This window comes from Cupressus sempervirens, chromosome 6, assembly GCF_028749045.1.
Source record: "Cupressus sempervirens isolate cs-2001-9-10 chromosome 6, ASM2874904v1, whole genome shotgun sequence".
Taxonomy (NCBI): Eukaryota; Viridiplantae; Streptophyta; class Pinopsida; order Cupressales; family Cupressaceae; genus Cupressus; species Cupressus sempervirens.
In genome coordinates this window covers 389,177,476-389,205,382 of record NC_143123.1, presented here as the reverse complement: position 1 = coordinate 389,205,382, position 27,907 = coordinate 389,177,476, and the positions used below count along the sequence as shown (strand labels likewise).

Here is a 27,907-nt window from a genome sequence, read left to right as displayed (position 1 = left end):
CAGTTGGGCATATTGCATGTAATCAGTTATCTTTTATGAATAAATTATTGTCATTTGGTATCAGATCTTGCATTATTGCTCCTTGTTGTTGTGTTTCCATTGTGTGGTTTTATAGCTGGGGGCTAGGACATCTCCTTTGGGGATTCTCCTGCCTTGCACTGTGTCAAATATGGTTTTCTTGAAGAAGCCAATACCCATTTTGTCAAGTTCATTTGAAAGTTTTTGGACTTTTTTAGGAGGAACTCTTAAAGCATCATTTTCATCATGAGATTAGTGAGAAGAGTTATGCTCCATAAGAAGATTATAATTAGGAAGAATCAAAGACTCATCCGAAATCCTAAGGAAAGGAGAAGAAGACTCGGGCTCAAAGGTACCCATAAGTCTATGACTACGTCTAACCCTAAGATTAGAAGCAACACTAGAAGTGATAAAGCTCATAAACCAATGTAATGCAAATGAACTAAACTAAGAAAGCAAAAAACATAAATATTTTTGTATTTTAAAAGATTTTTTGTTTGTTTGTTTGTATTTTTTAATTTTAAAGAGCATAACTAAATCTAATCTTAATGTAAGAAAATACATAATAAAATGAAAGGAAATATAACACCTCAAAGCACAATAGGACATCTAATTCCACAAAAGAAAAGAGGGTAAGTATGTCGGGTTCACCAAAATGAATAGAAAGAAAAATTAGAACATGATCCTCAACCCTAATTTCTAAAAGGAATGATCCAAATTGATTAAGGACAAGAAAGTGATCAATGCATAAATGGATCAAGTGATGGAGAATAGGGAGAAGATTGGTCCAATGGTCTTTTTGTTTATTAGAGTATGTGCCTAAATCCTAAAATAGATAAAAGACAAATACTCACATTGAAGTAGGAAAATCCTTATTTCTAACGTCTATGTACAGTTTCAGGGAATTTTGCAACCTCTTATGTACTAGAAATGTTGAGACAGAGAAAACCCATAAATAATTTAGCTTTTTGAAGGGAGGTCGACCTTGACCCTGTTGACGGGGCACAATCTTACCCTAGGGCACAATTGTACCCCAATAAGTCAACCTTGACATGCATTGCTTTGACAAAATTTATGTTCGTAGATCTTGTGAGTTCAACGAAAAGGGTATCTAAATCTGCTCTTCAATTTGTTGTTCCACACTTGTATTTGCAAGAAAAATGGTTTGTTTGTTGGATGGGGGGTTTGCCTCAATCAAACCCCAGTTTGGAATCAACCTTGAAATATAATTGAAATTATAATATGCATAAGCAAAGCAAATGGAACTATTCACCTTGCTTATGTTGAAGTCCTTATAGAGGATTCAAATCCTTGAATCCATAAGTATGGATGCTCCAAATGTATGTAAGATGTCTTAAATCAATGTCATTAGATTTTCAACACCAACCTTGAATGTATCTTTGCATAGCAATAAGCTTGAATGGAAATGGATGAATCTTCAACAAGAGGACTCCATAGAGATTGAATTCTTTAATAGCTAGCAATGGATCTCCTTGATGAATTGGATGCTTGAACACTTGAATGCTTGAATGCACAAGATAGTGTATAATAACTTTGCTCATAATAAGGTGATGTCAAAATGAGGGAAGAAGGCTTCCTTATATAGTGATCTAGGGCACAAACTCCTAGAGAAGGTTGACATATGAGCATTAAATCCCATTTAACCTTAACCCCTGGGAATAGACCTGGATTAAATGTAATTTAAGAGTCTATCATTCTGAAACCCGAAACAATTGACCTAGAAGCGAGAAAATGAAACTTTTCGAAGCTCAATATCCCAAAACTTTTGAAAATTGAAAAATGGGACCTGGGGGTCAGGGACGAGGTCGACCCTACCCTAGGTTAGGGTCGAGGTTGTTTGTGACCTAGGTCAAGGTCAAGGTCGACCTTGACCCAGAGGTTAAAGTCCTCAATTTCAGAGAGTAGTTTGTCAGAAATAGGTTGGAAATAGAGAGAGAGAAGTAGAATAGGGAAAAACAACTAGATCCATGCAAAGACCCATTCAAGGTCGTTGACATGACCTTAGACCGCTTACTTAGAGTGCTAAATGCTCTTAACATGGAAGTGCTTCCATTTTAAGATGATACAAAAGTCATAGAATCATTATAAACACATACGAGACCCCATCTTTCACCCAAAACCTGCAAGATACTTTGAATTATTACTAGACATTGTACACCTTTTTTTTACCATTTTCTTAAATTACTACTTTCTTTCACATTACATGCAATCATTTCTAACTTAAACCCCAAAGGCATAAAACATAAATTGTAGGATAATCATTCAAACACCAAGCAAATGATATAAATAAGAGCAAGAGTAAACACATAGAAAACCTCATATTGCTCCTCAAACCTGCAAGATACTACAAACATTCACAAGAAACACAACAAAAAGCTATGATTTTATCGACATGCTACACTATATATTTACCATATTCTCAAATAATTACTTTCTCTCAAAATACATGCAATCATTTTACGATGAAACTTGAAAGACATACAACAAAAAATGTAGAATAGTCATGGAAACACTAAATGAATGATAAATAACAATGAGATATTGTTACTTTGTGAGTTCTCGCCTCAAATGCATAAGAATAACAAGGTTGAGTGAAATGGAAGAGACAAGGGGGGGGGGGGGAGCATTCGTGGGAGCACTACAAGTGACTTCTACATGATGAAAATGAATTGGTTTAGGGTAAATTTTCCTTAGTAAATGAGTTAACTGTCAGTGGTAACACAAGATTTGGTGAATGGTAATACATGTCACTGGGCAAGGTAATACGACCAATCATGGTTAAATTAAGGTCACAGTGGGGTGTAATAACATGGGGTTTTGATCTCTGCTAGGGACAATGTGTTTTAATTAAAATGACCATATCACCACCTTTTATACCTAGTGGGTGGGTTCACATTATAAAGTGAACATTCATTGACATAACAATAATTGCTAATTAGATATATTCAATTTTTTTATCCAACTTTTTGTTTCGATGAATACATTCGATACCTATGATAGCTATTGGTTGAATTGCTTTTGTAACGTATATGTGTAGATCACTACAAATTCAATTGAGGAAATTGACATGATAGATGTGTAATGTATTCATTGACAACATTGTATGAATGAAGATGAAATTGTTGGGTATTCATTAAGAACATGACAAAAGCTTGATGACAATGTGAAATAATGCAATACAATGATCACAACTCAAGTAGATTGACAAATTCATGAATTCATTGATGACATCAGATTAATTTGTCTACATTATATAGGATTAGTTTCGTAATGTATTCATTGGTAGCAATGTGAATACATTAGAATACTAATTGTGCATGTTGTAGAGTTAACTACATTTCACTACTAAAAACACCATCTAACTAATTTGACGATATACAAAAGGAAATGGAATAGCTGGGTATTCATTTTAAAAAGTAGAAAATTAAGACAACATTGTTAATACAACTTTGCAGGATTAATACAATGAATACAACTTTGTAGAATGAGCAATACATATCATTGATGAATACAATACAAAACTAAATGTGAATTATGCAAACTACATGTGGTATTCAATTCATTGACAACTTAGAAATGTAGTAAACCCTAATGCAACCTCAATTCTATCATGTATTTGTTGACGACACTAGTTTTGAAATGTAGTTAGTGGTATAATAGTTACCAGTGAAAGCGACAAGACTTGAAAATATTTGTGCAATAGAAGTTAAATGGAAAAATAACTTGCATTGAACTTTATGGTAGCCTACATTTTGAATGACATGGAATAAGGAGAACCAAACAAAGACAAAAATGTTAATAATGTCCATGTAGCATTCACTTAGTAGTCAAAACAATAAAATTGTATAAAATACATTTTTTAGAAGTAGTCAAAGTAGTAAAACTGGATAAAATTTAGTTTTTACAAGTGATCAATTTGCAAAATAACCATGGATAAATTTAGAGCATGGGAAATACACTTAAGAGGCAAACCAATAAATGTGGATAAACCAAGTGATTTGTAAGCAGTCAAAATTGGTTTAAACGATGCATACCAAGCATTAAGACCTATAAAAGAACGTGGATTCAAATCACTATAATAGGAAATGAAACTTGGAAAACAAAGTGCATTCAAAACACTCAAATAAGAAATACAACTAGTAGTTAAAGTGCATTCGAATCAAGAAAATAGGAAATAAGCATGAATTGAGAAGTGTGTTACCAACTTCAACAAATGAAAAGAATTTGCAAATTGTAGAGAATAAATTAGTAGCGCTCAGACAAGGAATTTTCAAATATATTAATGTGACATTGTAGTGTTCTTACAGTAATTCTATCATAGAAGGAATGGTTTGTCGATTTGAATTTTGAATTGTGGTGGGAAGTGATCAGTCATTTCATACAATTAATTGCATTTAATGTTCACTTCAAGCGATGGCTTCCTGGATTCAAATTAATATTATCTGCGCCTTCTTTTTTCTGCATCCATTTTCTTAATTAATTTTATTTGTCGTGTTTGCATCTGTTTAATTTAATTCAATTGGCGAGCCTTACACTATTAGGTGTACATGCATGTACCAATTGAAGTTGGATTATATGCAAGAAACTTCCATATTTATTTTCGGTTAATATGTAGAAAAGAATGTTAAAAAACTAGTTATGCACCAATAACTATGCATATTTGTATGTAACAAAATTTGTAATGCACCTATAACCATGCGTGTGTACTTCAATTTAATCTAAAGTGAACATAAATACAACCACTATGTATTTTGAAACCAATCATGTAAATATGCAATTATCTGATATATTTTTTATTAATACAAATATCACCTATTTTGTGCAATGATTTGTATATTTTAACATGTTTGTACCAATAATCGCCCATGTCAAGCGAGTATGTATCAGTGTAAAAAGTAAAAAGTATCGGATATTAGTGTTCATGTTGATTTCTTTTGACATGTTTGTGTGCAGGTGCCATAATGTTTTTTTGAGATAGGAATAGAGGTAACGATTAACATGGTGGTATTGCGTTGGCAAGTGGCTTGTTCCCTAGCCTAGATTAATCTAGGGGAAAGTTTATTTTTGTGTTTGATTTAAAATACCTCGCTTTGTTTTGTGCGTCCAAACCCTAGCCGCTTCTGCAATCTTTCTATATACTGCTCATAATACCTACCATGTCGTCTTCTCGCTCTCATTACTGAAAACCTCATAGGATATTCTCTCTAGGATTTTTCGGAAGGGTTTTGTGTTACATAGTCATGGATCAACAACAACAATGGATGCAGCAGCAATATCAGCAACCACAGTATTCCAATGATGAAATTAGAACGCTGTGGATTGGGGATTTACAGTACTGGGTCGATGAAAATTACATGCATGGCTGCTTCGCGCATACAGGAGAGGTATCCTTTTAACTTTTCAAAGTTATAGTTTATATATCCTGCGTTTGTATATACAATTTCTAAGGTACATTTCTATATGTAAAATGTATTAAGAAACGTTAACCTTTTGATATATGGTGTCATTATATTCCCGAGGTTCGAACCTCTCATACTTAGGTTGCAAGAAATTAATCATTCCGATTTTCCTAATGACGTAGGTACCTTGTCAAACCAACTCAATCTTACGTGTACGTATGAACATATGATCCAAGCAGGTTGAAAAGGAACATGATGTGAACATAGCAATAATGGTTTTAAAATCCTTAATCATAAGCATGGTTTTTGAGCTGGTATAACGCTCAAACACACGCTGGGTTTTTCTTACACTAGGAAAGTTACTACCAATCTCTATTTGAGTCGCACTCTCGCTTCTGAGGTCTCTCCATACTGGCAATCTCTATTAGTTGCATATACACTCGCAATCCCACTGGCATGGGTATATCCCAAAATAATCTAGGACTATATTAATTATTCTTTTTTTTCACAAATGATATCCAAGCAATGTTATAAACATGAAAAGCAATTTTAAAGATGAAGAGTATTTCAGCTCGAAACACCATGCACGCATTGTACGATAGTTTACAGTCAAACTAATTGGGTATCCATGTATGGTTTACTTTTTAGTGGATGAAACATCATTTTTGTTTTAAACGGCTGTTTCTGGGACCTGCTGCAACGCTTTTCGCTACGACAATGCTTACTTAAACAGCTACAACAACGGCTTAGTTTACTTTTCCCTCAAAACCACTTGTGTAAAAACCAAACATTTTTATTCATTTTACAAATTCTGTAAGTGTCGTGTCTTCATATGATTTTTTATTATCTTTTAGAACTTATATTTTTCACAATTAAGGGGGGAAAAAGAAACTGAAGAGGTTATACTCTATTGATTAATAAAGGGAAAAAAAGCTGGATGGAATATATTTAATGGATCAATATGTAAATTGAAGTCTCCCAATCATGCCCAACTCAGCAAACTATTTATTTTCTGCCATATCTCTTTCAATGGCACCATCAAGACAAACAGTTAGCTTACTCTCCTATGGTAGACATGTTGCATGAGGTATCCTTAGGCTCTCCTCTTCCACTCAGAACTCCATGTTGACCATGGAGACCTCTTCCACCACTGCATGTCACCCTATTTCCATAAGCAAAGGATAAGGATTCCTTATCAACCTTAGCAATTTGCAGACCACCTTTAATGTCAGGAGGAGGAGAAAACCTTAAGCTTCGAGTATAAAAATCCCTGGTCTTCACGAATTTATCTCTGCCTACTCCATTTGTTTGATCCTTCTTGCATTGCACTAGGCACTTTTCCAGTTCCTGAATGGGGCAGGTTCAACCCATTGTCATCCTTTTGAACACCATGGTCTCCTTCACAACCCAAAATACCTGACAAGGGCTCTTCTCGTCAGAAACCAGCAAAGTATCACCGCCACATTCTACAAAACCGAGGCGTATCATCCCACCGAAACTCGTCCACCTCCTAGGCACAGACACAATCCAAAGGCCATCAAGCCTTTCTAGCTTGGCTGACTGTAAACGACCAGGATTCCCCAGCAGAGAGTTATGGGAAGTGGAGGCGTGCTTCTATGGCAAAATCCTAGCCGCAGTCACAAATAACGGGAGTGTTATCCTTTCCATATTCAATACCTTTAGCATTTTATTTTGCTTTATAGTTGATATTGTTTATTGCACAGCTCTGTGTAAATCCTAACAAGCTGCATTCCCCATGGATCCAATGTCTTATGAGGATTACTTCCTTATTTCCACAATTTGGCTTTCTTGAAACATGCTTCACCATGTTACTTTTGGCTCTGGGTGTTGTGTATATGGCTTCATGGTCCTGCAGAGTTGCCTGGGAGTTTGATCCATCCTCTATCTCTTTTATTCATTAACACTTATGGGGTATACTGTGTACAAGGCCTCATGGTCCTGCAGAGTTGCCTGGGAGTTTGATCTATCCTCTATCTCTTTTATTCATAAACACTTAAGGGGTATACCACTACCTTGAGCGGAACAGAGGTGCATGCCATGAAGCTCTGCTTAGCTGACCATGAACCATCTCTCTATGACAACTGTAGATCAATTTTGACAGTAGTTACTTTCATTTGCTTGTTTTAGGTATTGGATTCTGACACGCTCATTTGAAATGAGGTATGTTATTTAAAAGTAATACCCCCCTGTCAAGCCAGGAGGCCTAGCTATTATTTATCCTTGCCCTTTTTATACAATTACAAGCTATGAAGTATAAAGATTAATTGTAATGCATTGAATGGAGTCAAGATCCAGAGAAGAGTTCTTTAAAATCTCTGTGATAAAAACAGTTTATTGCCTTAAAATTTGTTATAATCAATCAGGATATGCATCAGAATCCCTCTAGCTAAAGTGAATATGGCTTTGAAGTCATTCATTTCATTGGAAGTACCGCAAAATTAATCTTGTGAACCACTGCAGGCAGTTGCCGTGGAAACTCTCATTGGCATATTTCTGTTTCTGATTTATTTGTCATCTTAAATTGTGTTTTGTTTGTCATCAGTCGCAACATGGAGATCAATTAGAAAAGAGGGGTTAAATTACAAAAGTAGAAAAGTTATTCTTAGACAAAGGAGAAATTGTTATTAGTAAGCAGCTGCAGACTGTTTATGTCATCATGTTGGAAAAGCATACTCTGAAATCTTTTTGAGGAGGAGCTGTCTAATGACAGAAGTTTTGTAATTTATTTTCAAGTGTTAATTGGACTTGTTCTTATTCTTCATTTCATATGGCTCTAGCTTTTCCAATGTTGTACTGTAGTATGCTGTACAATCTGGTGTTCATTTCAGAATAATTTTGCATTTTGAGCTTTTTCCTATTGATTTGGTGGTTTATCAATTTGTACAAAAGAAATAGCTTTTAGATGGATGTGTAATTGTACCACTATGCATCTTTCTAATTTTGTTATTCTTTCCCTTTAGGTTGTCTCTATAAAAATCATCCGCAACAAGCTGACTGGGCAGCCAGAAGGTTATGGTTTTGTTGAGTTTGTAACTCATGCAGCAGCAGAGAGAATTCTGCAAACATACAATGGCACACAGATGCCAAATACAGAACAAGTATTTAGAATGAACTGGGCATCTTTTGGCATTGGGGAAAGACGTCCAGAAGTAGGACCAGAGCATTCTATTTTTGTGGGGGATTTGGCCCCTGATGTTACAGATTATATGTTGCAAGAAACCTTTCGAACTCATTATACCTCAGTGAGAGGCGCAAAGGTTGTTACAGATCCCAACACAGGTCGCTCAAAAGGCTACGGGTTTGTTAAGTTTTCTGATGAGAGTGAGAGGAACCGTGCCATGACTGAAATGAATGGTATGTACTGTTCTATTAGACCAATGCGCATAAGTGCAGCTACTCCAAAGAAGGCTGTAGGATTTCAGCAACCATATTCAGCAAAAGGTATTTTCATTACCTTTGATGTAAATTTACTTTGTTAACTTTATGCTCCTGTGGCATCTTCTTTATGTGGATTTGCTGAATGTTTGATCGGTTGCTGCCTAATCTACTAGCTTCTGTGCTTTAACTGGAATGTTGTTTTCTCGAATTGCTTTTTTCTTGTAACTAGATTTAGTTTTTGGTAAAGTCGTGAAGTACTTGGCAGGAATGCTGAGAACAGGTAATAAAGACTGCTCCAGCCCTTTACACGACTCAATAGAAACATACCCCAAGTATCTGATGTAGGGACCATTGCTAATACAGAGTTCCTGCTTCTATATATAGCTGTATAGGTCAGAGTTTGGTAGTTAAATTCCGAGGATTGGCATGAAGAAGATTTTTTAATTAAAAAGTGGCCAAGCCAAAATTCAGACTAATGCTGCTGGTCAAAAGAATAAAAGAGTAATTGCCAATAATCCATGGTATCTAAGGTAATCATTGTTGGTATTACAGAGTTCCTATTTGTATGTATCATTGTAGGAAAACTAGGCGAGTACTTGGCTGATGTTTTGCTTGCCATGCTGAGTTGACTTGGACTCACAAGTCGAGTTAGGTGAGTCAGGCTGAGCATTCGGTGATTATTTGCTGGGACTCGGCTGAGTTTCTTGTAGAGTGGGGAGCTTTTTTAAGCAGAATTTCTTGGCGATAGGTTGTGACAAACCCATTCAGCTTTCAGTAGTTCAGTTTATTTTTAACATTGTTGGTCCTGTGAAGCTAAATAGAGGATATCTTTTCCATAATAGCACACTTAGAGAATAAGTTGGAAGAATGAAGATTTGGTCAACAATAATACGGACCTTGTTCTGGAAAAATGGGGTGAGAAAGTAATGAAAGGTCGTGCGTGCCATGATGTTTTTCTGGTTTTGGAAGGTCTTCATTTGGGCTTGATGCTGGGATCGTCTCTCCGTAGATCTTGCAAGTGATATTGTCATTTGACGTTTCTCCATCCGCAGACCCCTTGCTTGTTGTTGCCCCCATGTTGTTCCCAAGCCCAAAGCCCTTGGTCCCCAATGTTTTGAGATTCTGTGGGTCTATGTCAGTTATTGATTTGAGGATCATTTGAAATATGTAACCATTGACTTATGACCAATTGATTATCATTATAGACTTGTGTATTGTCTAAATGCATTAGTTTATTTTTGGTGTAATTGTTTTCTATTTGTTTGAAATTGCTGAGTTTTTGCCATTTCCAACTCCGAGTTATAGTTTTAGGGCACTAAGTCTGAATTTTTAAGCTTTGGGTTTGTATAAATATCAAGGGCAGAGCTTGGATTGCCATGAAGTTTTGCATATTAAAAATGCTCTTGAGCCAAAATCAAGGACTCCCCGCTGCAGGTCATTAACATGGTGATTGTTCAGAACCCATAGTACGCAAAAATCTGAAACTTATATCAGCTGTGATTTTGTTTATTAGAATGATGTCCATATTTGTACCTTATCTTGGGTAAACAATTCTCAGGCTGCTAAGCACTTAAAAGTCTGATGGATTTTATGCCAATAAATTAGACAAGGAGGTTGAGCGTCACCATAACTGGATTTTCACATTTGAAATATCTACAAAGACAGTTTGAGGGTTTTGTTATCTTGTTCACCTGTTTGCAATAGTTAGTCCGTGTTTCTGTGAAACTAGCATGTTGAAAAAGAGTTTAAGTTTGTATTACATGTCATGGTTGCGTGCTCACATTAATGCTATATTAGCTGCTTATAAGAGGACATTAGTTATTTCAGTTTGATATGCTTTGGGATACCTATCCTTTTGTTTTGTTTTCTTGTAGAAAACTTCTGGATGTGAACTTCTGTAGCATCTATATTGTTGTCTACTTGATATGAATTTATATCTCAAATTGGAATATCAAGTGGCTTTCTGACATTAAGGTCCAATGCTTGATTCTGTTTTCTTCATCTGTTTTCATTATGATTCTTGTTCCATGGAAGACAATTTCAGTTGCTTTTGGAAGTGAAAAGTAGAATGGTTGGTATTTGGATTGCTGTTAAATTGTCTAATTGAAGGGAAATATTTTTGCTCTTCAAGTGGAACTAGTGGGAAAGCAAGTTTTTAGAGGCCAACCTTAGTGGTATTCGATAATAATTCAGCACACTAGAACAGAACAAGTAGGCAATGACCTTATTAGTGCACAAAGAGAGATTCTAACATCCACATGCCACATTTCCTTTTTCCATTGTTGGAAACTGATAGTAGAAGTCTTGTATTTTGCATGTTTTTGTTGGTTGCCTTTCAGTTTGAATGTTACCTTGCTTATGCTTCAAATTGGTCAAGCATATGGAGATTTAGAAGATTCTTTTTTGTTGTCGACCTCCATTATTGCAAATGATCCATACTTCTTGGAGATAATTGGTATACATTTGTTTTAAAAAAAATGTTGCAAAGTGCTACTCACATTATTGTCTTCGAATTTGTCCATTCTTGGGTGACACTGTACACACCTTGCGAAACTACAATAAAAAGGAAAATCATGCTAATGGTCAATTACCTTCTTTGGGTGGATTTTAGTTATAAGCTCCTCAATGGAAGCTTTTTTTTGCTTTTGTTATGTATTAGAGTATCTTTAGTAGTGTAGGTTCTTGCTATATTTAGCCCATTATTGTAGAACCTTAGTTAATGGTTATTTAGGCTTTATTTTTAGTTATCTTAATCTTGTCTACGTGTAGAAGTATTTATTTAGACAACTTTTCTTTTTGGTTCATGCTATTTTGTTTTGTAAAACTCCCTTTATTATGCATTGTTAATACAATTTCTAATTGCGTTTTTAAAGTTTCATGGTATTAGAGCGGGAAAGCTAGTTTGGGTATGACTCCCTTATGGGAGGGTTTTAATAATTTTTTCCTCTTAATTATTGTTTGGGTTTTTTTTTTAGATCGGTAAATGGCCTAAACCTTGATTATATTGATTAATAAAAATAAATGAACTACATCAGAGTACCTCTGTTCAAACGGGCACTGGTAGGAAAGAACGGGGAAGAAAACCTCCAGTCTAGCTCGGGACCACGGTCTTTTATTATTACACCATAAAAGGGGCATACCCGAGTTAAATTCCCACAATTGCTATTATTACAATAAAGTAGATCGTAGTCCAATGAGTACAAACGATCAAATGACTTATATGAAGCAGAGGCCTATTGCCAGTGAACCATTCTAGCCACTACACTTCACATCCCTCCATTACTGAACGATAAACTCATCCCTGCCTTATTGTTTTGACAATCAGATTGGTTAGCGATAGCAATGTAACTATCTACCTGAACATATAAAATAAGATACCTTGGAAAGGATAAAATATATACCTTTCCTTTTGGCTTTTTATTTTTACATCCTGCAATACATAAAATAAGGCTTACAGACTCATTAAATAATTATCTTCCCATTCTTTATTAACTAGATTCATAAAGTTATCAGCAAAATGTTAGTAGTAAATGCCTTCCAGAAAAAATTACATTTATGATTGTAATTGAAAATAATACTATTTTAAATCTTTCTTGGTATACTGAGATGTGTTAAAATTCTTTAACCACGTTTCAATTCCTATTGTGTCCAAAGACTAAAACTAAACCTTAGCTTCCTCTAGAGAACCAAAAAATTAATCTCAATCTACCATAGCAACACAACGAACACCTCAAGCTATATGCAAAGCAGAAAGAATTCGAGAGACCAAACAGAGCTAGCTGAATTGACCTCAGCTCTATATAAATCGATACCTCAAATACCTATCTCCTTAGGCCAATACACCAGTCACGATCATCAGACAATTGAAATGGAACAAAGCAGAATTACAATACACCGAACCCTCCAAATTAGGGATATAAAGATAGAGTGCCCTTCTAAGTGCAAATAATTCATCTTGCTATAATGATAATTAATTCTTGGATGCAATAAATTCATCTACTCACTTGAGAAACAAAGTACCGCTTTTTAATTTTCAAAACAGCCCCAAATGATTAAAGCAAGATACAATACTCAAATAAATCATATCGAAATGGAAATCTTGATAAACATTTCACAAAGGGTTGTAACCATCAAATGTCTTGGTAGACAAACTGAAAATAAAACATGCTATTCATTAGTATCTATGTTCATAATGAGTATAGAAAATTACAAGTATGTAAGGACATCTTTATGTCCAAAGGCACCTAATCTACCCATTCTTTGACTACATTCCGATATCGACATTCAAAAACTTTACATCCAAACCAAAGCCCTTATATAGACTAGCAGATACCTATCTATGACAATATGGAAAATGAAATATAAGCTTATAGGCTTATAGAACTTATGAAAATAACAAAGACCACTCAAAAACTCCCAGTCTTTGAGGGAGACGATACATCATAGCCCAACCTTCATATTAGAACAGAGCATACCGAGAAGCTAAACCAAAATATCCTCGGCACACCTTACTTCTTCCAAAAAACCATGATTACTTCCGCAATATCATTCGGGTTTTCTAACTGAAAGTGGGGAGGAAATTCAAAAGAAGACCTTTCTCTGCTGGATTTCTCAATGTTGGGTGTATAGAAGTCCAACTTGTGCAGATTACCAAATCCCACTCCTGGGTGAATATAAGCCTTAAAAAGGCCAAGGTAATTGCTGAGCCATTCGTATCCAATATCCATCATGATCCTTCTCCATTGAAGGAGGAAGTGAAAACAGGTTTCCATTTTAGGCCAAACCATATTGAAAGCTGCCAAATCACTTATTATTAAGGCAAGCCTCCTGGGTATATTTGCCACAACAAGGTTCCCTGGTGGATGATTCATGTACATCTCAGGGAGGGGCACTCTCAATTTTTCATATAGGCTCATGATGGCTTCTACTACTCCTTGACACCAAATGGGGTCGAAAATATTCAAAGAAAGTCTAAACATGTCCCATTTGTTGATCTTGGCTTTAGACATACATCCGATAAATGTGCCTATGATGTCGTTGTTCATCCTCCAAGTGTATTCATAATTAAAGAAGCCTTCACCAATTGCCCTGCTAACTGCGATGTGAGTCATCCCATCAACTGACCTAAGAATTCAATTCCACCTTTTTAGCTTGATGTTGCCTCGAAAGGCCATAGTGCGGACCTCGGCTTTGTGAAAAACACAGATGTATGTGTCCATGTCTATGAAATAACGAGCCGAATGACAAAGATAGGGCAATTTCAGCAAAAGGAATAAAATAAATCAGCGAAGTCTCTAGAAGCACCTCGACTCATCCAACACTATCTAAGAAGCTTGACGTCACCTAGGAATTATGAAGTGGACAAACTTCAGCTATGGGACATGCATACATCATAAAAAGGAAGGACGAAATCCTAAATATATTTTTCAATACTAATTATAATATCTATTACTTCATAGCCAGTAATAGATTAAAAGAACCTCAATAGTTCAATTAAATGCAACAATGTCTTAGAAAATACCAACCCTTAACCACCACTCATACGCCTAACTGCTATCTAACCCATGGAAAGTTTATAAAGAAAGACGTACTATAAGTTGCTAATATCCCTATAAAACCTAACCTTATATATGGATTACCTAATCTTGCTATCCTAAGTAACATCTATAACGGGATACCAGGTTCACCTTACATATAGATGAGACTTAAAACTTACGGTGAAAATTATAACTTACAATTCATATCACATCTGTATATTCCAAGAGGTTTACACCATCAACTCCTTTATTTGCCAAAAAGTCTGCCTTTTGATTACCTTCCCAAAAGATATGGCAAATCCTGATTTGCGCAAACCGATAGAACAGATTAATAACTTCTTCTAACTTGGAGTTAAGGACCCAATTGGGAGTAGCTCTATTCCTTATTGCATTTAAAACAATTTGAGAATCGCCTTCGATGAAGATATTTGATAATCCTAAATTTTGACAGAGCTTTAGCTCTTCTTTTAGTGCTTCGAGCTTCGCCAAGTTATTGGAAGTAGGACTAATAGACTTGGCTTTTTTAGCAATCCACTGACCCGTGTCATCATTGAAGCATCCAATTCCTGCTGTCCTTGGATAACCTCTAGCGGCCCCATCAAAGTTAAGTTTCGCCCATCCCTTCGGAGGGGGAGACCATTTACACCTCTCGCTTGCCTCCTTGCTTTTCTTAAAATAGACGAGAGGAGGATTAATTAAATTAGGCCATATCTTTTTAATTTGGCCATCCGAGATAGAAAATGAACCTTCTTCTATTCTGGAATTCTTGAGATCGGAATTAGCTGTTCCAACTATGCTAGCTTCTATTTTTTGGACTAACTCTTCTGATTTCAACTCTATACCACAGAAAATTCTTCTATTCCTTTCTTTCCAAACTTCCCACACAAGGATGGAAGGACAAATGTTCCACAATTTACTATAGATGCTCTTACATAGGTTGGTAAGCCAACCTTTGAGAAGATCAGTTAATGATTTAGGCAACAGAGAAGACCATCCTAACCTCTGTCTGAGATAGTCCCAACAAACTTGAGAATATGGGCAGCTATATAATAGATGATCAACATCCTCACTGTCATGCTTTCAAAGAGCACACCTTGAGGGGCCTTCGAAACCCAATTTACGGAATCTGTCTGCCGTGAGAATCCTATTTTGAAATCCCAGCCATAAGAAAAACCCTGCCTTTGACAGACAAGCAGGGTCCCAATAGAGTTTAAGTGGGATTTCCACTTCATCCCATCTTTGTGAGTTTATCAGAGCTTTGTATCCGTTTTTCACACTATACTTGCCATCATTTGATATCGCCCAAATGAGCTTGTCATTCCTCTCGAGCTGCTTAACTTTCCTGTCTTGTGTGATCTTTTCATATGCCTTTATTGCGGTTGAATCCATCTCTATGTCTTTCAGAGGTTTCCAAATCCAGCTAGAACTTTCTTCTGTAGTGATCTTTGTTTTGTAGTCACTGACTTTACTACCCCACAAATTAATTAGTTTTTCTTTGAGATCTCCTAGGATTTGATTGCTGTCTATTGGTGGGTGCCCATCCCAGGAGTCTTCCTAAAAAAGGGCTTTATCACCCTTACCGACATCCCAAGTTAGGTATTTGTTAACGAGGTGTCGACACTTAACCATAAAGTTCCAACTTTTTGACCCTTTAGGAAGGGTCTTCATTCTAAAAATCGATAAAGGGTCTTCCGCATTTAGGTACTTATTATAGATAATCTTAGCCCATTTATGCTCTCTTTTCGTGTAGAGGCACCATATTAATTTAGCCCCTAATGCTTCATTTTGCCATTGTAAGTTCTTAATTCTTAATCCTCCAATATCCTTAGGTTTCCAAATATTATCCCATTTTATGAGGGCCAGTTTTTTGGATTCCTCGCAATCATTCCAAAGGAAATTTCTAAGTTTTGACTCTAACTTATGACGAAGATGCTTGGGAAGAGGGAGGCAGGAAAGTGGGTAAGTTGGGATGGCCACTAAAATCGAACTTATCGTGATACTCTTTCCAGCTTTTGACAACCATTTATCTTTCTAGCAACCAATCCTAGCATCCAATTTCTCCAGTGTATTATACCATATCTTGCTGGATTTTACACCCTTCTCTAACTCAATGCCAAGGTACTTGCATGTGGACAAACCTTTTTTGTATCCCATAATACGGCAGATCTATTTTTCCACCTTTGGATCCGTGTTAATAAAATATATCTTAGATTTCGAATCATTCACTTTTTGTTCGGATGCATTCATGTATCGCTCTATGATGGATTTTAAAACAAATGCCTCTTTCATTGTGCTTTCACCTGGCAGAATCGTGTCATCTGCATATTGTTGATGAGTAATGTTAGGAATATTCCTTGTGACGGTAATACCTTTAATCTCCTGTTTGTTATAAGCCTTAGTGAGAGATCTCCTAAAGGCTTCAGCCATATTTATATACAGAAATGGAGATAGAGGATCTCCTTGTCTTATGCCCGTAGAAGTTTCGGAAAAACCTTCGGGGGACCCATTAATAAGGATATAAATTTTTGTAGAGGAGATGCATTTGTAAATAAGGTTAATCCATTGATGGGAAAAATTGAAAGATTCTAGAGTTTTGCAGAGGAATTGCCAATCCACCATATCATAGGCTTTTTGGATGTCAAGCTTCATGAACATACATGCCTCTTTACTCATTTGGGTAGAGTGAATAGTGTCTTGAATGGTAAGAATGCCATCAAGAATAGATCTGCCCGGTACAAAACCTGTTCGTTCTTTGGAAATAATCTTTGGAAGGATGATTTTTAATCTGTTTGCTAATATCTTTGAAAATATTTTATAAATGGTATTACACAATGCAATGGGCCTAAAGTCTCCTGGACTTTCAGGCTCTGTCTTTTTAGGAATCAGAGTGAGAAAGGAATAATTGATTTCAGATAACAAAGATCCACCATTCCTTGATGCTTCAATGGCTTTCCAAAGATCTATACCAATAATGTCCCAACATTTCTGATAGGAAAATGCTTGAAATCCATCTGGACCTGGTGATCTAGTAGGATTCATGTTGAACAGCACTGTTCTGACTTCTTCGAAAGTAATGGGTTTATTTAATGCTTTATTATCTTCCACTTTGACCAATTTAGGGATCACTTTAAGCAAATTGGCTTGAGCCTCTCTGTTTGACCCTTCAAAATTATTTAAAGTTTTTTGAAAATGATCCACAAAAATCTTTGAAATTTCGTTTGGTTTATCAGTTGGAATACCCAAATGGTTTCCAGTACTAGATATTTTACTTTGAGCTCTGTTATATAGGGTAGAGTTATGGAAAAATTTGGTTTTCTGATCTTCCTCCTCTAGCCATCTTTCTCGTGACTATTGCCTCCAAAAAAATTCTTCTTTGGTTAGTATATCCTCTTGTTTAGCGAGGAATTCTTTTTCTAAAAGATAGCTATTGTTATTCATACTTTTCTTAATGATTTCTAAATTTAATTCTTTTAATTTATCTTCGATGTCCAGTTTTTCTTTAAAAATGTTATTGAAGTGTTCTTTGTTCCATCTGAAAATCTTTTCTTTGAGCATCTTCATTTTAGACACAAAAATTAAACATCCTAGATCCTTCAAAATTACCTTGAGACCACCACTCCTTAATATTATCTTAAAAGCTAGAAAGTAAAAACCACATTTTTTCGCATTTAAACGAATTCCTAGTAGGTTTATGAGGCTCAGAAAATTCAGTTTTAATTGGGAAGTGGTCAGAACCAGCAATCAGCAAAATAGAAGATTGAATATTTAAGTTATTTACATCTAGATCTCCTTTAATGAAAAACCTATCTAATTTTTCAGCTATATACGCAAAATCCTTCCGTTTGTTATTCCATGTAAAATTCCCATTATTAAATGGGATATCTATCAGATTATGGAAATCATATTATTTTAAAATTTTTTTTTAAGATTGAGGGATCTGTTGAGATCCTCCTATTTTTTCATTCAAGTTTAAAATGGTATTGAAATCTCCACCTAGTAAGATTAGACTATTGTGATAATCCTTGATGAATAGGCTGATTTCTTCCCAAACTAGTTTTTTCTCTAAATTGCTTGTTGGACCATAAATGCTAATTAGAATAAACTTGAGGTTGGATGTCATGCTTTTGACTGTACCACTGATCCAATTATTGTTTATGTTTAAAATATCTAAGGTTACTTTCCTGTGATTCCAAATGAAACCTAGAGCTCCGGATGCACCTAAAGATTCTTGCATAGTAATACTCCGGTTGCCTAGCTTCTTACCTAATTTAATTCCTTCTGTCTTATTTAGTTTACTTTCCTGTAATAAAATGATTTTAGATTCAAATAGTTTTATATTTTGTTTTAGTAATCTTTTTTTGCTAGGGGCATTTAAGCCCCCAGCGTTCCACGTGGTGATCTTCATGGTTCCTTGGGAAGGATCTTCCCCTTCCTTATGTTAAAAAGTTGGCTGATTTTTTGCTGCTCTCGGGCCTGACCATCCACTTCTCTGAGTTCCTCGAGGGATTTTCTTCCTCTTTTGGATTTTATCTTGCCAAAATTAGGGGATTTAACCCCTTCCTAGTTCATTATTATGCCCAGCTGTTCTAGATTTTCCTGTGCACTTTTTACTATCTCAGATTGATTACTCTCCTTGACCTCCTTTTCTTCACTTCCCATCTCTTGTAGTATTTGTTTTGTTATGCTCTGGTGATCCTTGATGGCTCTATCCTCAACCTCAAATAACCCCCTGGCTACCATGTCATTAGTGTCTTTGTTTGGCTTATGTTCTTTCTCAAAAGATAGTATGTCTCTTCTGAGATCTTCAAATGTATAATTATCACCTCCCAACTATAGTACTTGCTGCATAAGTTCTTTCTGTGAAATACTGCTTTTGTCTTCATTTTCGAAGTCAAATAATTGGATCAGCTCCTCTGAGAGCATTTCTACATTTTTCTTCTCATCCTCTTTTAAAGCCCGTGCTTCAATGTCGTCATTTTCCTCTAGATCCTTATTTAGAAAATCTTGGAAGTCTTGCACTAGGATATCTTTTGACCTATTTCCTCCTGAGACGTTTTTAGGAGAATCTCTCCTTGAGGTGGGAGTTTGCCAGAATTTGGTTAGCTGCTTCGGAGTCTTCTTGTCAGATGTTATGTTAACCAAAGAAGGTTCTTTAGACTGCTGCGTCTGTACCTTCGAGTTGTCTTCAGTATGTTTAATCTTTCCATTAGCTGAAGCTTCTCCGTATAAGAACAAGTATTCCATTTCTTCAATATTTCTAAGTGGATTGGTTGAGCTCTTAGTACCCTCAAAGCTGGTTTTTGAATAAAAAATCTCCTGTTCGTCGATTAACTTCATAGGACCTTTTCTTTCCTTGGCTTTCTTTCCTTTCCTTTTAGATTTTTTACTGCAAACTTTTATGCTCTGTATTTTGGAGTTGTCTCCATTTTGGAAGTTTTCTTTTATTACTTTTATGGGAGTTTTGCTGAATTGCTTATCCGATTTGGGGGGATTCTCCGAGCTAAGATTGAGGTCTTCTTGCTCCAGTGTATCTAATGAATTCAATTTATCTTTGCTCTTATCTGTACTTTTGGGCATTTCCGATTGAAGACTTCCTTTGCTATTCGCTTGTGATGTTATGATTCTTTCCTTTTGATTTCTGTTGATTTGGAGTGTTAGGCTATTGTCATTTTTTGATTTAGCCTTATTTGACTTTTCTACCATTTCATTCTCTGAGTTATCTCTTATGACCGTTAAAAAAATTTCCTCAGTTGAGCACTCCTTTTGCTTCATTCGTTGGTGCCTTATTTTGATCATGGGGAAGGAGGCATTGAGAATTGATGTGACTTGCAAAGTTCTGAAGGAGATTTTGTGCTCGTCATAGGCCTAATTATTTCTGTAATTTTGCCTTCACACCTTTGAAAGTTTAGTTTGTAGATCGATCTGTTGGTGATGATTTTGATTGGTTTGAGAATCATATTGTTTGCTATGCATTTAATTAGGAGTTTTATGTTGTTACAACACTCAAAGGAGGCATCTAATCCAATCAGGTCTCCCATTGAGTGCCCTATCCTTTTGATAGTGCCTATCTGTTTTAGCTCTGGAGGGATAGGGTTTATGGAGAACTAGGTTGGAATTAAAAAATTTAAGTTATCTTCATTACAGTTTGGTGTCTATTCAAAAAATTTAATCGCATGAGCTTTTAAAAAACAGTCAGAAGCATATAGAAAATCTTTTTTCATAGACTCCTCACTACAATGGACGTAAACTAATATATCAGTGTAGTGAGAAATACTTACCTCATAGCCGCAGAAGTCCTCCAGCCAACCAATTAGGTTATGCAACTCTGCTTTAGGGCCATTCCAGAAAGCGAACAATCCGACCTCCTGGCATTCCTGCCAACAATTTTCATTATCCTGGTCATTGATGATTAGGACCTTCTCTCCATGATCTGATGGTGCGTGGCTGTGGGGTTGAGGTGGTAAAGTAACAGGATGGAGAGAAGGGCGAGAGGGCAACGACCTGCGATGAGGAGGAATGTAAGATTTCAAAGTATTAGGAGCTAGGGATTCCTGAATAGGGATTGATTGAACAATAGAGGGTTTAATGGCAAAACCTGTCTGCTTGGTATAAATGGGGTTTAGGTTGGAGCTGGCATATTTAGTTAGGTTAAAGAAATAAATCTGCTTATCTAAGCTAAAAGTAGAATGGATAAGGGGAGAATCTTTGCCGGAGAGCTGATGAGAGTGGGGGACAAAACGACTGCCACAAATGTTGGCTCTTGGATTAGGGATGCTATCCTGAACATCAATTGCCTCTAGATCTTGCAAGCAAGCTAATGTGTTAAAAGAGTTCGAAGTATTTATTGCTAAGGTTGGATTTGCTTGAGGATTGTCGACCGAAGGTTCCAGAGCATGTTTAGCTCTGAAAATGGTGTTATTAATTGATCTATTGGCTGGTAGAGACTCGAGGCAAGGCTTTGAAAGCCCTAGTTTTTTAGGATGTATATGCACGTGATTGTAATGTATATCTGCTTTTGAGTGAATTGTTTTCGCATTTTTCGCTTTTCTGCTTTTCGTTCTGCTCGCCATTTTTCCGCGTGTCTTGATAGTTTTCACAGACACCATTGTTGTTTGGGTTTTAATAATGATTACCTAAAAAAATATTTTGTTTTCTATTCTCAGTTCTAGGTTTGTGTGGTTTTGATCAAATTTTCACCAAAAAAATTGTTTTTGGTTTTGCTAATTGTCTCTAAAATCGTTTTTGGGTTTGTAATTCACGAAGTTTGCACGGGATTTTCTGTTAGGGATTCTTGCTTTCGGTTTTTTAATCTTTTTTAAAAAAATGATGCTTTGTGAACTTCAAATAATGGTATCATGTAGTTTTTTTTAGGACATCCAGCTCATTTGCAACAATTTGGAGGGTTTGCTGATTTTTCCTCAAAATCGTGGCAACTATTTTTTGTATGTGTCTTTGTCTAATAGGAAGGACAATTTTGATATTCAACATTAGTTTGGATGTTTTGTGATAATTTTTGGTCATAGATTCTGGGAGGGTTAGTGGCGGACTCATCTCAATTGTAGAGTTAGTGGCAGGCTCTTGTCTCTTGTTACAGACCATTCTGAAGAAGTGGACAACATTCTCTATCTTTTTCTAGGCTACTCTTGGTCATTAACATTTTGTAGATCTAGGCAGGGTCTCCGCAACAATAAAATGTTTTGAAGAATTTGTGACCAAAAGACATGTATTGTCTTTTGCAGGGTAGTTGAAAGAATGACCATTAAGGGAGGGTATTAGAACATTTTTAGTATCCTGGGTTCTTGCTATATATAGGTTGTTATCCTAGAAACATAGTTAATGTTCATTTAGGCTTTATTTTAGTTATCTTAGTTATTTTATTTTAGTTATCTGGTCTATATTGAATGCAACCTTCACGTAGACAACTTTGCTTTATGGTTCATTCTATATTTGGCATCTATAAAACTTTATTTATTGGTGCATTGTAAATAGAATTTTTAAATTCTAGTTCTCAACTTATGTATAATCATCAACAAATTCTAGGCTTGCATAGTGTGATTATTTCGCATTCCCAATGGAATTTGTAGGAAAATTACACAAGTTACTAAACTTAATAAGTTTTCTTTCCTTGAAGGTTTGAATGGGCTATAGATCCATGCTGGTAAAGTTTTGTTATAAGATTATGTCTAGTTTTTGAGATGTCGAAAGTTTTCGTTTTTGAAAATTGTCGATTTTTTTGAAGAATTATTTTTTATGGCTTTATAGGCCATCAAACAACCTAAAAATGTGTGTAATTGGCTTAGTAGGTTATTAGGTAACAAAGCATGTTGTGAGCTTTATGATGCTACAAATAATTTGTCAAACAAAGACCTAATTCGAAAGTTTGGTCTCTTGAAATAGTAAATGTAAAAATGTGTTGACCACACAAATGGGTTGTAAAAAGGAGGTACACGTGTTGGCACATCATAGAACATTTGTGATTGGAGATAAGATGGGCACTACTATGTAAGTGGTTTTTAGCCCACGGTTTTCTAATACTATTTGACAATTTTGTGTATTATATCTCATATATATTACGTGCCTTAGATGGGGTGTGTAAGAGTCTTTTAGCTATTCAATTACCTTTGGATCTTTGGTTGGTGATACCCTTGAGAAAAAATTGCTCTACAAGTAATTGTAATATGTTATTGATTTTTGAACAATATATTGGGCAAATTTTGGAGTGGGGTTTTTCTCCCAAAAAGGCTTTCTCCACGTAAGTCATTGTGTTGGTATGCATGTTATTAATGTTTTATTTCAGTTTTTGTATTTGTTGTAAATATCTAAGAAAGTTTTTACATTACTCTCCCCTCAAGGTTAGTTTGGGAAGTTGTTCCGCTACCATAATTTTCTTACAAGTGGTATCAGAGCTTGATCACCTTTGGTTTTAGTTGTGAGCTGTTGGGTTTTTTGGACTAATCTAGGTTTGTGTGGGAGCTTGTGCAAAAGGTACACAGTGATCTTGTACTTTTTTTAGATGGTTAGTTTGTCAAGGAAATAGAGTTGAAGATTTTTTTTGGAAATAATTTCGAAATGTGGAAGCTGAATATAGAGGTTTTGCTTATAGTTTTAGATCTGTAGGAGACTATTGATTAGAATGTCATGCAACCTACAAATCTTGATGCGACTACCAAATAATCTATCATGAATCATAAAGCCAAGGGTCTAATCATATTGTGCCTTGCATTCTTTGTTTTAATGAGTGTCCATAGAGGTATCCATAGTAAGGTATCCATCGAAAGGCAAGAAGAATGAGAAGCATAATAAATCCAAATCTCCTAGAAAGTTCAAGGTTATTTGTTGGAACGTGGTAAGCCAAGACACATTCGTAAGGATTGCAAAGTAAAGAAGAAAAAAAAGAAATTTGTTTATGATTATGTGTTTGAGAATGATGATTATGTGTTTATTGTAGCTTTGGCCACTCATGCATGCAATGATGAATGATTAATTAAATCAGGTGCATCTTTTTATACGACATCTAATAAGATTGGTTTTGTGTATATGAAGAATTTGATGGAAGCAAAATGTATTTTATAGGTCTTGTATAAATATTGGTGGTTGTGGCAAAACTTAGAATCAGGTTTCTTGATGGTAGAATAAGAAAAATTAATGGTGTCTTGCTTTTCCCTGGTCCAAGACAAAAATTGTTATCTATGAGCAAAAATAGATTTAGGTATGTAGGTAAGTCTTTCTTCATGTAGGATGCAACATGGTGAGAGGTATTATGGTGGTTGTTGGAGGTGCGAAATTGACACTTTGTATGAGCTAGACGCATGCATTGTTGAGCAATAGTATTACTTCTGTGAAGATCAAAACAATGGATAATTTGTTGGAAAAGGTAAGAGTTTCACCTTATGAAGAATTGATGCAGGCAAAGAGTGAATAACTAGGGCCAAATGCTCACCTAGCTATCCAAACCACCCTGCATGAGTTAACACAACGGAAGCGAACACAAAGAACACCAACCACAGGAGGAAGAAGAGTGAAATACTTTTATTGATTCATCAAAATATCTTCAATTACAAATACATTCACATTCAAAGATCCAACTGCAAATTCGCACTTTCAGTTCTGCTCTCTAATCTTCTTCTCCCAAAAACTTACCTAACTCTAAGCCTAAACACTATATATACTTGCCAAAATGGCTTATAGATTATTCTAGAACATTCATAAGAGGAAGGTTGACGCAACAACGTTTTGGACACAGCACAAGAAAATATCTTAACATAAATGTCGCGAACAAAATAAATTTCGCAAGTCGGCTCGCAGAAATCACGTCCAAATGCTAACGCTCGGCGAACATTGGGTAACTCAGTGAATGAAGAGTCGCTTGGCATACACTGGGTAACTCGGTTAATGAAGAGTCACTTGGTGTATACTAGGTTACTAGGTTAATGAAGAGTCACTTGGCATACACTGGGTAACTTGGTTAATGAAGAGTCACTTGGCGTACACTGTGTAGCTCGGTTAATGAAGAGTCACTTGGTGTACACTGGGTAACTAGGTTAATGAAGAGTCACTTGGCATACACTGGGTAACTCGGTTAATGAAGAGTCACTTGGCGAACGCTGGGTAACTAGGTTAATGAAGAGTCACTTGGCGAACACAGGGTAACTAGGTTAATGAAGAGTCACTTGGCATACACTGGGTAACTTGGTTAATGAAGAGTCACTTGGCGAACATTGGGTAACTAGGTTAATGAAGAGTCACTTGGCGTACACTGGGTAACTCGGTTAATGAAGGCTCACTTGGCGTACACCGGGTAACTCGGTTAATGAAGAGTCACTTGGCGTACACTGCGTAACTAGGTTAATGAAGAGTCACTTGGCGTACATTGGGTAACTCGGTTAATGAAGAGTCACTTGGCGAACACTGGGTAACTAGGTTAATGAAGAGTGAACAAAATGAGTAGGATAACAAGGCAACCCAGGATGCTCCTGCATCAGACAACCGAGGTTGAAAGGAATGTTTCTCCTGAATCATTGAAATGTCACAATCTTAGTGGAATCCAACTCAGATTGCGAAATCCATGAAGCATCTTTAATAGGCTTGTTCTTCCACTTTACCAATTATTCATAGTAATCTTTTCCTCTTGTGCTCGTGCCAACTCTCTGATCCAATATCTGTTCAACTTCTTCAATCTGCTTCTTAGGATAATCTTCTAATACGACAACTTCATCATCTGACTCATGATACTTATACAAATCAGCAATATTGAATATAGGAGATATATCTATGTTATCAGGTAACTCAACTTCATAAGCATTACCACTGTCAAACATCTTCAAGATCTTACAAGGTCCAAATTTCTTCATCTGCAGCTTATTGTATGTTCCAACCAGGAATCTTCCTTTTTTTAAATGAACCATCACCTCATCACCAACTTGAAAATCATGGTGTCTTCTAGACTAATCAGCATTCTTCTTATACTTATGATTACTTTGTTCCTTCACTTCCTTATGCAAAGACTCCATAAAATCAGCAAATTCTTCTCTTGCAGCGCTTTTCTTTTCTTTACCAGCAACATCTCTCAAATATGATATACCTCTAGGATGCATTCCGATAACAATCTCATAAGGTGTCTTCCCTGTACTTCTATTCACATAATTATTAAATGCAAATTCAGCTTGTGCCAATACCATCTCCCAATCACTTGGCTTATTCCCAACTAAACATCTCAGCAAATTTTTGAAACTTCTATTCACGACCTCTGTCTGTCCATCTGTTTGTGGATGGAATGTAAAACTGAACTTCAGCTCAGTACCCATCTTCTTCCACAAAGTCTTCCAAAAATAACCAACAAACTTATTATCTTTGTTTGAAATAATACTTCTTGGTAATCCATGCAATCTCACAATCTCTTTAAAGAAAAGTTCAGCAACATGCTCAGCATTTGATGTCTTCTTACATGGTATGAAATGAGCCATCTTAGAAAATCTGTCCACTACAACAAATATAGAATCATACCTCTTCACTGTTTTAGGCAATCCAAGAATAAAATCCATACTAATGTCAGTCTAAGATTTCTCAGGAACAATAATAGGTATATACAAAGTAGTATTTTGATTCACTCCCTTTGCAACTTGACAAACTCCACAACTCTTTACAAATTTCTGAACATCTTTATACATTTGTGGCCAATAATACTTCTCTTTCAATAAACTCAATGTCTTATCAATTCCAAAATGTCCAGTGAATCCACCACTATGCATTTCCTTAATCAAATTCAACCTCGTAGGACTTCTAGGAATACACAACTGAATACCTTTGAACAACATACCTTCTTGAATGAAATATTCATTGTATTTACTTATGTGGTCTATCAGATTTGGTGCTTTGCACTCTCTCCACGCTTCAGAAAAATCAGGATCAGCATGATACAATTCTTTCATTTCATCAAAACCAAGAACTTCGACCTTCATTTCAGTCAACAAAGAATGTCTTCTACTCAATGCATCAGCAACTCTGTTAGTAACTCCACTCTTATGCTTGATCGCGAATGTAAAACTCTACAAGTATTCAACCCACTTCATATGTCTTTGATTCAATTTATGTTGACTTCCCAAGTATTGTAAAGCTTTATGATCAGTATACAACACAAACTCCTTAAGAATCAAATAATGTCTCCACTTCTTCAATGCTTGAACAATGCAATAAAATTCTTGATCATATACATATAATATTTCCTTTTAGCATCATTCAACTTTTCACTAAAGAAAGCAACAGGCTTACCTTCTTGACTTAATATAGCTCCTATTGCATTACCACTTGCATCACATTCAATTTGAAATACTTTGTTGAAATTAGGTAAAGCCAATACAGGTAATTCAACAACTTTTTATTTTAAAGTCTCAAAACTCTTATCAGCTCCATGTGTCCACTTGAATTCCTTTTTATCTCCCCTCATTGTTTCAATCATAGCATTACAAACAACATTGAAATTCTTTATAAACTTTTTGTAAAAACTAGCCAAACCATGAAATGATCTTATCTCGCCCACATTCTCAGGTGTAGGCCATTCCAAAATTGCTTTAACTTTCTCGGGATCCAGCCTCAATCCATCAGCTGAAATCACAAATTCCAAATACACAATCTCCTCTTGCATAAAAGAACACTTTTTTAGAGTAATCAACAACTTTTCCTCTTTCAACCTCTGCAATACTTGTCTAATATGCTCAAGATGTTCTTCCTTAGTCTTGCTGAATATCATAATATCATCCAAATAAACAATCACAAACTTACCCAAGAATCTTTTCAGAACTTCATTCATCAACCTCATGAAAGTACTAGGTGCATTAGTCAAACCAAAAGGCATAACCAACTATTCATACAAACCATTTTTTGTCTTGAAAGCAGTCTTCCATTCATCACCTTCTCTGATTCTAATCTGATGATAGCCACTCTTCAAATCAATCTTGGTAAAATACTTTGCTATACTCAAACAATCCATTATGTTATCCATCCTTGGCATAGGAAACCTATATTTCACTGTTATCT

At 35.7% G+C, this 27,907-nt stretch overlaps 1 protein-coding gene across 2 annotated transcripts in view; it reads left to right on the top strand.

Moving 5' to 3' along the window:
* Positions 1 to 4,978: 4,978 nt before the first annotated feature.
* Positions 4,979 to 27,907, top strand: part of LOC149552687 (polyadenylate-binding protein RBP47B'-like) — a 47,715-nt gene continuing 24,786 nt past the window's right edge. For both annotated transcript variants that reach the window (XM_089788251.1, XM_089788250.1), the window contains exons 1-2: positions 4,979 to 5,423; positions 8,420 to 8,900. In XM_089788251.1, coding sequence (XP_089644377.1) covers positions 5,280 to 5,423; positions 8,420 to 8,900 — 625 coding nt within the window. In that variant the 5' untranslated portion in view covers positions 4,979 to 5,279. The remainder of the gene's footprint in view (positions 5,424 to 8,419; positions 8,901 to 27,907) is intronic.